This window comes from Aotus nancymaae, unplaced genomic scaffold, assembly GCF_030222135.1.
Source record: "Aotus nancymaae isolate 86718 unplaced genomic scaffold, 86718_ANA_hifiasm-v0.15.2.pri h1tg000020l, whole genome shotgun sequence".
Lineage (NCBI taxonomy): Eukaryota > Metazoa > Chordata > Mammalia > Primates > Aotidae > Aotus > Aotus nancymaae.
In genome coordinates, this window is record NW_026988432.1 from 20,024,704 (window position 1) to 20,034,705 (window position 10,002).

Consider the following 10,002-nt stretch of genomic DNA (forward strand, 5'->3'; position numbering starts at 1 on the left):
ACAAAAAGCCAAACAAATATATATGAAGTATAAATTATTGCTAGTGAAAATTAATGTCCTGTCTGGAAATTAAATGGTGATGATGGGTTGAAAGGACGTAACATGATGAGAAGAAAACAAAATAGCTTTACGATAGTACTGTGTATGTGTTGAATTAGATAACTAAAGACTGAAAAGGCTGGATAAAAGTCTTTTCTTTCTTTCCCATAAAACCTAATATTGGAGCCAGATGTGGTGGCTCATGCCTATAATCCCAGCACTTTGGGAGGCCAAGACAGGAGGATGGCTTGAGCCCAGGAGTTCAAGAGAAGACTGGGCAACATAGGGAGACCTTGTCTCTACAAAAAAAAAAAAAAAAAAAATTGAAAAATTGAAAAATTGAAAAAAAATTATCTGGGCATGGTGGTACACACTGGTGATCCCAGCTACTCAGGAGGCTGAGGTGGGAAAGATTGCTTGAGCCTGGGAGATCGAGGCTGCAGTGAACCACCCCAGCCTGGGTGACAGAGCAAGACCCTTTCTTAAAAGACCCAGAAACCTTGTATTGGTAGGTTTTTGGAAAAGTGAGTATACATGTGTTGCTGGTAACACTGCAATATATTTTAATTTTTCCAAACATTATTTGAAAATGCATAAGGGATTATAAAACTCTTTATATATTTTGGCCAGGTATTTCTACTTATGGAAAATACCCCAAGATAATAAAACACACCAAGTTTTGGCAAGCTAATTTCCACAGGCGGCACCACCGTAGCATTTCTAAATTGTAAAAAAGTGGAAAAAATAGAAATAATCCAAAACCTAAGAGTATTATTAAATTAGCTAATCATACCATGAAACACCAATATAATGAAATTCTAGAATTCAAAAGTAATCTACGTTATTAGAAATAGAAATATGTGTGCAGGCCAGGCACAGTGGCTCACACCTATCGTCCCTGCAGTTTGGGAGGCTGAAACAGGAAGATCACTTGAGCCTAGGAGTTTGAGACCAGCCTGGGCAACATGGTGAGACCCTATCTCTTAAAAAAATAATAATAAAGTAATTTTAAAAAGACAAATAAATATGTGTGCAGGGCAATAAGTAAATTGATAGAAAACAAAATAGTTATGTGACCAATGATTACAACTGCATAAAATATATGACAAATTGACAAATGCTAGAATGAATTTGAACTGATATAAATATCATATTATAAATAGAAAATAATTATGAACTGGAATTCATGAGATTATTTTTAATAGAGAGCTTGAAGTCGCAATGAAACACCATCCCCATAAACTAGTTTCCCTGTAAAAGATTTGGATTTTGATGACCAGTTGTTGGGTTGTAAAAGTCAGTTGCTGTGGTAACCCTTTCCTTCTTGGGATTGAGCTCATTTTTTTGTGATTGTGTTTTTCTTTACCAACTCTGTGTTTTAAAATATTAGTAACCCAGTTACTTAGAATATTCCCACAGGGAATTTTTTAATCCCAGAAACACTTAGCAGGGTAAAAACCACATTTTAAAAAATAAAGATCATTGTTTTTACACACTTAGAGTGTAAGTACAGAAAACATGGTGAGAAATGTGGCTCTAGAAGATGGTCATTTGATTTTGAAAACTGTGTAGTGTCTATGATTATGGGATTGTATTATTGAATTATTACTTCACCTGACATAAAAATTCAGAAAACAAATTACAGCGAAAAAACACGGCTCCAGTCAGGTAGAAGGAGGTTTTAATTCATTCATTGCCACGGTTGGTTTTGTTACCTTGGGCAAATTTTTTAACTTACTCACAATGCAATCTCCTTATGTGACACAGGGTTAATATGCATCTCTCAGAACTGATTAAACGACATGATCTGTATAAAACACCAGGTACTGGCAGTGCTAGCTTTTTTGAGATGGAGTTTCACTCTTGTTGCCCAGGCTGGAGTGCAATGGTGCGATCTCGGCTCACCACAACTTCTGCCTCCTAGGTTCAAGAGGTTCTCCTGCCTCAGCCTCCCAAGTAACTGGGATTATGGGCATGCACCACCACACCCAGCTAATTTTGTATTTTTAGTAGAGACAGGGTTTCTCCATGTTGTTCAGGCTGGTCTTGAACTCCCAACCTCAGGTGATCCTCCCGCCTTGGCCTCCCAAAGTGCTGGGATTACAGGCTTGAGCCTCTGCGCCTGGCCTGACGTTTTGTATTTAAGTAGATACAGGGTTTCACTATGTTGCCCAGGCTGGTCTTGAACTCCTGAGCTCTGGCAGTCCACCTGCCTCGGCCTCCCAAAGTGCTAGGATTACAGGCGTGACTCACCGTGCCTGGCAAAATATTAACTGTGTTCTTAGGATAAAGGGACCCCAGTGATTCATTTGCCATGTTCTTTACAGGCACAGCTTCAAACGCTCTGAGACAGCCGTACATTTGGTTAACTATCATCCTGACTGTTGCCGTGTGCTTACTGCCCGTCGTTGCCATCCGATTCCTGTCAATGACCATTTGGCCATCAGAGAGTGATAAGGTATATAGAATACAGTCCTCTCCCAATTTTGTGTCCCTCACAGAAACCAAAGCATTTCCCAATAGCACCTTTCCTGCAAAATTCTAAGCTCATGGGAAATTTGGTAAGAATCTTCTCTTTCTTTAACTCTATCTCACAAATAAATCTTTTGGGATTGGGAGTTTAGTATGCTTGCTTTTTAATATAAAAATTGACGAAACATACACAAAAAAGTGAGAATAGAATAATGAGCCCCATATATCTATTCCCTCAGTTTAACAATTACAATGTTAACATTTTGTCATACAAATCAGATTGGGTTTTTCTTTATTTAAAGAAAATGTCACCTTCTGTAGCAGGATCCTTTGAGCTACAAACAGAAAGCTGTGACTCAAAATTTCTCTACAGTAGTGCATCATCATTAGCAGGCTTCAGACTCAGTTGAATCAGCAATTTAATGTTGTCAAAAAAGGACTGGGGAGGTTCATTCTCTCTCTCTCCTTAGAACATTTATTATTGGTTTCATCTGGATGCTGGAAGATGGCCATAGCAGTTCTGGGCATCACATTTTGTGAAATTTCAGTGTCAAGGGGAGATTAGAGACTATTCTGTAGTTCCTTAGGCGCCGTGGAACTTCTCACCCAAGGGCATCAGCACAGTGCCTTCAGGTCTCATGTGCCAAAATTAGGTCACTTGCCCATTCTGGACTAGTGCTTAGCAAGGGAAATCAACCTGCCCACCTCCCATGAGAAATGTGGCTGTGAGTGGGGTTGGTGGGGGCTATCTGAATGCAATCAATTTCCATTAGAAAGAAGGAGAGAGGAGAGGCTAGTGGGGCAACCTTCAGTATCCCTCACTCTCTCTTTTGCAGTGCCAACAGTATGCAGTAACAATCCAGGAAAGAGACCCTACTGAGTTTTCTCTTTCACTGTACCCATCTGGTCTGAAGTAGAAAAGGGCACTAGTTTCGGGGGAGTGGGAATCTTGGCTTTGCATTTTCTAGCTGTGTGACCTTGGAAAAGTTAGATATATCTTCCCTCAGCATTGATATATATTTCTAGGTAAGCAGGTAGGTAGGTAGATAGATCTATGTACAGATATAGAGATATAGATCTATATAATCATATCTATATGTCAACATATATCCATAGATCGATAGATATAGCCAAGCACGGTGGCACATGCCTGTCATCCCAGCACTTTGGAAGGCTGAGGCAGGCAGATCACTTGAGGTCAGGAGTTCAGGTGGTCAGGACCAGCCTGACCAACATGGTGAAATTCTGTCTCTACTAAAAATACAAAAATCAGACTGGTGTGGCGGCGCATGCCTGTAACCCCAGCTATTCAGGAGGCTGAGGCAGGAGGATCTCTTGAACCCAGGAGGCGGAGGTTGCAGTGAGCTGAGATGGCACCACTGAACTCCAGCCTGGGTGACAGAGACTGCGTCTCAAAAGATACACACAACTATAAAATGAGGACAGAGCTGCCTGCATCAAAATGGGGCAGGTGTTGGGGTTTCATCAGTGTTCATTTCTGCCCACCGTCTGGCCACGCCTCCTTCCCGATGTGGACTTTGTCTTCATCCCTTCCCATCTCTCCCCCTTGCAGATCCAGAAGCATCGCAAGCGGTTGAAGGCGGAGGAGCAGTGGCAGCGGAGGCAGGTGTTCCGCCGGGGCGTGTCGTCAAGGCGCTCAGCCTACGCCTTCTCGCACCAGCGGGGCTACGCGGACCTCATCTCCTCTGGGCGCAGCATCCGCAAGAAGCGCTCGCCCCTTGATGCCATCGTGGCCGACGGCACCGCAGAGTACAGGCGCACCGGGGACAGCTGATCCCTCACCCCCAGGCCGGGATGCGGCCGCACAGAGCACGTCTATTTTTTTATGAAAGACTCTCAGGACTTTTTGTGTGTGTGGATTGCATTCGTCACAAAGATATTGAAGACAATAAATAACCTTTATAACAAACTCCTTGGGTTGGGCTATTAAACAATAGCAGAGCCAAGCAATAGGACTTTTAAAAGTCCTATTATTTGGCCGGGCGTGCCTCACACCTGTAATCCCAGCATTCTGGGAGGCCAAGGAGCGCAGATCACCTGAGGTCAGGAGTTCGAGACCAGCCCAGCCAACATGGTGACATCTTGTCTCTACCAAAACTTAAAAAATTAGCCGGGCTTGGTGGCGGGCACCCATAATCCCACCTACTTGAAAGGCTGAGGCAGGAGACTCGTTTGAACCTGGGAGGGGGAGGGGGAGGTGGAGGTTGCAGTGAACCAAGATTGCACCACTGCACTCTAGTTTGGGCAACAGAGTAAGACTCTGTCTTAAAAAATTTTTTTAAATAGGCTGGACACAGCAGCTTCTGCCTGTCATCCTAGCACTTTGGGAGGCCAAGGCAGGCGGACCACTTGAGGTCACGAGTTCCAGACCAGCCTGGCCAACATGATGAAACCCTGTCTCTAATAAAAATACAAAAATGAGCTGGAGATCACTTGAACCCAGGAGGCGGAGGTTGCAGTAAGCCAAGATTGTGCCACTGCCCTCCAGCCTGGGCAACAGAGCAAGACTCCTTCTCAAAAAAAATTGTTTAAATAATAATAAAGGTCCTATTATTCAAATGGTTATGTACATTATGGTTCAAAGGGAACATTTTAATCAGTCTCAATCTAGGGCAACAGAATTACAAAGCATGTCATATTTCAGTTCAAGTGGTATTGTGTTATAAACTTACATTTTCCTTTCTGTGATCTTCAGCATAATTTCCCAGAGACTCCTTCCTGCCCCACCCATAGGCCACCTCACTAACAGATTTTTCCATTTATAGTAGTAATGACAAAAGACTTATCAGTGTTCATCATCTGGAAGCTAAGTGGTTCAATCACTTTTTCAAAGTTGATAGTAGACTGCCTGGTTTCATGTTCTCCTCCTAATGGTGTAATAATTCTATTTAATCAAGGAAATAACTTCAGATTCCATAAAGTTTCAGTTTGTTTTTGGTTCACTACTAGGTGAAGTAGCACGTTATATACTTTTACTATCAAATATTATTTCAGCAGCTTCCCACAGTACCAAATGATTTGATTCCCTACTCTCGTTTTTTAAAGCATCTAAATATTTATGGGCTTAAAAAGGGGATTTTAAAAACTGAGGATATCAGTGATAAACTGCAGAATATTTTGCAAAGCTTTCTTTTGAAAAGCAAAGTTTTGTGCCTGCCTATATGTAAAGTATTTTATAAGGGACTTGAACAGAGACCTCACTCTTTTTCACTTGTCTTATGTCTTGAGAGAAAAGGCTGTTGGTAGCTACTTTCGTAAGACGGGAATGGTGTGTCCTTTTACATTCGAAGATAACTTTAGGTAACTGTGGAAACTCCTCAAAGTGGTAAAATTAATTTTTTTCCAGACATTTTTCTCATTCTGTGTCCTTCACACACTAGTTTCCATATTTCAGTAATTCTGTTTATCATTGGGCTGTGAATGTTCACAATATCAGTCCTGTTGAATTCCTATGAGGTAATCACAATGTGTATATAGTTCATTTTCTAAGTATGATAAAAGAATGTATGGCTCTTTATTCTGTGGAAGTAAAATTCTGAACGTTTACAACTTTTCCTTGTAAATGAAAAATTGTAAGTTTTTTTTACAGAAAAGTTAGCTTGTGTAATTCTGTTAGTTTCAGATTTCGCTCCTGTTTTTGCAAATTGTGGGGAAGATTGACAATGCAAATGTGTCAAAGACTTATACTGTTGGGTGCAATATTAACAATTTTAAAATGCAAATTTCTTTGGATAAATTATTTCTATATTCTGTAAATCTGAGTTTGTATATTTTTGTTTAAAAAATGATTTAGTAAAATCTTTGAAAAGTATAATCTTCTAAAGTATTTAAATTGGCCGTTGTTATTGTTTTTTTGTTTTTGTTTGTGAGATGGAGTTTCACTCTTACTGCTCAGGCTGGTGTGCAATGGCGTGATCTCAGCTCACCACAACCTCTGCCTCCCAGGTTCAGGTGATTCTCCTGCCTCAGCCTCCTGAGTAGCTGGGATTACAGGCATGCACCACCAGGCTCGGCTAATTTTTTTTGTATTTTTAGTAGAGATAGTTTTCTCCATATTGGTCAGGCTGGTCTCAAACGCCGGACCTCAGGTGATCCGCCCACCTTGGCCTCCCAAAGTGCTGGTATTACAGGCGTGAGCCACTGTGCCCAGCCTGTCGTTGTTTTTTAAAATACGATATATGACAGAAGAATCTAGTCCCACACTGTTTCTAGAGGAATGTAGGGGTCCTTTAATGGTGAGAAAGGGACAGGGAAGCTAAGTGTTAGGGAAGAAGTGATGGAGAAAGAGTGATCAGGACCAGGCACTGTGGCTCACACCTGTAATCCAGTAGTTTGGGAGGCTGAGGAAGGAGAATCACTTAAGGCCGGGAGTTTTGAGACCAGCATGGGCAACATAGCAAGACTGTCTTTACAAAAAATAATCAGTTGGGTGTAGTGGCATGTGCCTGTAGTCCCTGCTGTTTGGGAGGCTGATGGGGGAGGATCACCTGAGCCCAGGAGTTTGAGGCTGCAGTGAGCTATGATCATGCCACTGTACTGAAGCCTGAGTGGCAAAGCAAGACTCTGTCTCTAAAAGAATTAAAAAGGTCAGACTTTAGAGACAGAGGGGTAAGGATTTAGAGTTAGGAAGATCAGCTGGGCATGGTGCCTCATGCCTGTAATGCCAGCACTTGAGGAGGCTGAGGTGGATGGGTCACTTGAGGCCAGGAGTTCAAGACCATCCTGGCCAATATGGTGAAACCCCATCTCTACTAAAAATACAAAAAAGGAAGATCAAGTCTGGACCCAGGAGAGTGCATCTTAGTATACTTAGACAAGGGACAGTTTTTCCAAATGACCTCAGCTCTTAGAACAAAAGGAAACGTAACCCTCAACGAAAAGTAAGGGCTAGGGCCGGGTGCGGGGGCTCACACTTGTAATCCCAGCACTTTGGGAGGTCAAGGTGGGCCGGTCACCCGAGGTTAGACCAGCATGGCCAACGTGTCAAAACCCTCTCTACTAAAAATAAATCAGCCGGGCATGGTGGCACATGCCTGTAATCCCAGCTATTGGGGAGGCTGAGGCAGGAGAGTCATTTAAATCCGGGAGGTAGATGTTGTAGTGAGCTGAGATTGTGACACTGCACTCCAGCCTGGACGACAGAGCAAGACTCTGTCTCAAAAAACAAAACTGAAAAAGAGCTGGGAAGTGAGCAGATAGTCCTTGAAATACATGATGAATCATTGGCAAAAAAAAATGAGCAGAGAGGAGTGAGTGAGGAAGGAGATGGGAGACCTGGGGTTTGTGGCTGCAGGAGTCTGACCAGGCTGTGGGACAGACAGCTCTTGGACTCGAGGGAAGCTGTGACCCCACCAAGAAGATTCTCTCTGCATCAGAGATGGGAGACTCTTTGGGAGGCATAATTAGCAGCAGGTGACAGGAAAATATCAGTCTTGGGGTGCTTGGGATGGGAGGAGATGAGCAAATTATTAGCCTCTGCAATAGAAATGGCAGAAAAATCAAGCAGACCTGGGAGATCATTCCTAAAAAAAAATAAAGGCCACTTTTTCCTGCAATATACTACTGTATTTAAGTTGTTTGAGGGATGTTTTTAATCAAAGAGCACCACCTAAAGGCTCTTAGTCTTGTTCTACACCAGAAACTGCTCAGTAACGACATCTGAGGGGAATAAAATGATTCTTGAGAGACTCCAATGTGATAGCAAAATGTACCCTAATGGAATCGAAACTTATTTTAACAATTGCTGCCTTCATGTGATGTAAATGAAACTTAGGAAAATTGTCAGTCAGCTTCTAAAGTCCTGCTAGAAAGTTTTAGTGGCACTACAACTTCTGGGGCATTTATTAAAATAAAAAGGCCCATCAAAACACTGAAAACAACACAGCATAGATCTCAGGACGAAGTGGAGGTTGGGGACCTTAAAAATAACCATTGTAATGCATTCATTTTTCTTTCTGCTAAAAATTATAGTAAAGGCCAGGCGTGGTGGCTCACGCCTGTAATCCCAATACTTTGGGAGGCTGAGGTGGTCAGATCACCTGAGGTTGGGAGTTCAAGACCAGCCTGACCAACATAGAGAAACCCCGTCTCTACTGAAAATACAAAATTAGCTGGGCATGGTGGTGTACGTAATCCCTGTTACCTGTTAATCCCAGCTACTCGGCCATTGCACTGTAGCCTGGAAAACGAGCAAAACTCTGTCTCAAAAATAAAAAGAGGAAAAATAATTTTCTTGATTAGATATTTCTCTAAAGCAGCAATATAAACGGTCAATAAGCATATGAAAAGATGCTCAACATCATCAGTGATCATGGAAAGTCAAGTCAAAATTGAAATGAGGCCGAGTGCGGTGGCTCATGCCTGTAATCCCAGCACTTTGGGAGCCTGAGGCAGGTGGGTTGAAGTTTAAGACTTCAACCCCATCTCTAAAATGGGAAAACCCCATCTCTACTAAAAAAAGAAAAAAAATTAGCCAGGCATGGTGGTGTGTGCGTGTAATCCCAACTACTCTGGAGGCTGAGGCAGGGGAATTGCTTGAACAAGCAGGGTGGAGGTTGCAGTGAGCCAAGATCACGCCACTGTACTCCAGCCTGGGCAACAGAGTGAGTCTCCATTTAAAAAATACACACACTGAAATAAGATACCACTTCATACTCATTACACCCACTAGGATGGCTATAACAAAAATAAAAACAAAAGTGGAGAAACTGGAACTCTCATATATTTCTGGTAGGAGTGTAAAACGGTGCAGCCACTGTAGAAAAGAGTCTGGTCGTTTTTCAATAAGCTAAACAGAATTATATTACTCAACAATTCCTCTGCTAGGTATATACCCAAAACAATTGAAAAAAGGAGTTCAAGGCCAGGCGCAGTGGCTCATGCCTGTAATACTAGCACTTTGGGAGGCTGAGGTGGGTGGATCACCTGGGGTCAGGAGTTCAAAAAGGCCAGGCGCAGTGGCTCACGCCTGTAATTCTAGCACTCTGGGAGGCCGAGACAGGCAGACCACTTGAGGCCAGGAGTTCAAGACCAGCCTGGCCAACATGGTGAAACCCCTGTCTCTACTAAATATACAAAAATTAGCTGAGTGCAGTGGTACATGCTTGAAATCCCAGCTACTCGGGAGGCTGAGGCAGGAGAATCGCTTGAACCTGGGAGGCAGAGATTGCAGTGAGCCGAGATCGTGCCACTGCTTTCCAGTCTGGGGAACAAGAGTAAAACTCCATCTCAAAACAAAAAATAAAAGAAAAGAAAACAGGTGTTCAAACAAATACAAATTAATGAATGATCATAGCAGCACTACTCTCCATAGCCGAAAGGTAGAAACAATCCAAATGTCCATCGGCAGATAAAAGGATAAATAAAATGTGGTGTATATATACGCAGGAATATTATTTAGTCGTAAAAAGGAATGAAGTACTGAGAGACGCTATAGTATCAGTGAAAGTTGAAAATGTGCTAAGGGAAAGC

At 42.4% G+C, this 10,002-nt stretch overlaps 1 protein-coding gene across 3 annotated transcripts in view; it reads left to right on the forward strand.

The window, feature by feature from the left end:
- ATP8B1 (ATPase phospholipid transporting 8B1) overlaps positions 1-6,369 on the forward strand; it is a 145,549-nt gene extending 139,180 nt beyond the window's left edge. For all 3 annotated transcript variants that reach the window (XM_064379100.1, XM_064379101.1, XM_064379103.1), the window contains exons 27-28: positions 2,367-2,497; positions 4,085-6,369. In XM_064379100.1, the coding sequence (XP_064235170.1) occupies positions 2,367-2,497; positions 4,085-4,306 (353 nt within the window). In that variant the 3' untranslated portion in view covers positions 4,307-6,369. The remainder of the gene's footprint in view (positions 1-2,366; positions 2,498-4,084) is intronic.
- The last annotated feature ends 3,633 nt before the right edge of the window (positions 6,370-10,002 follow it).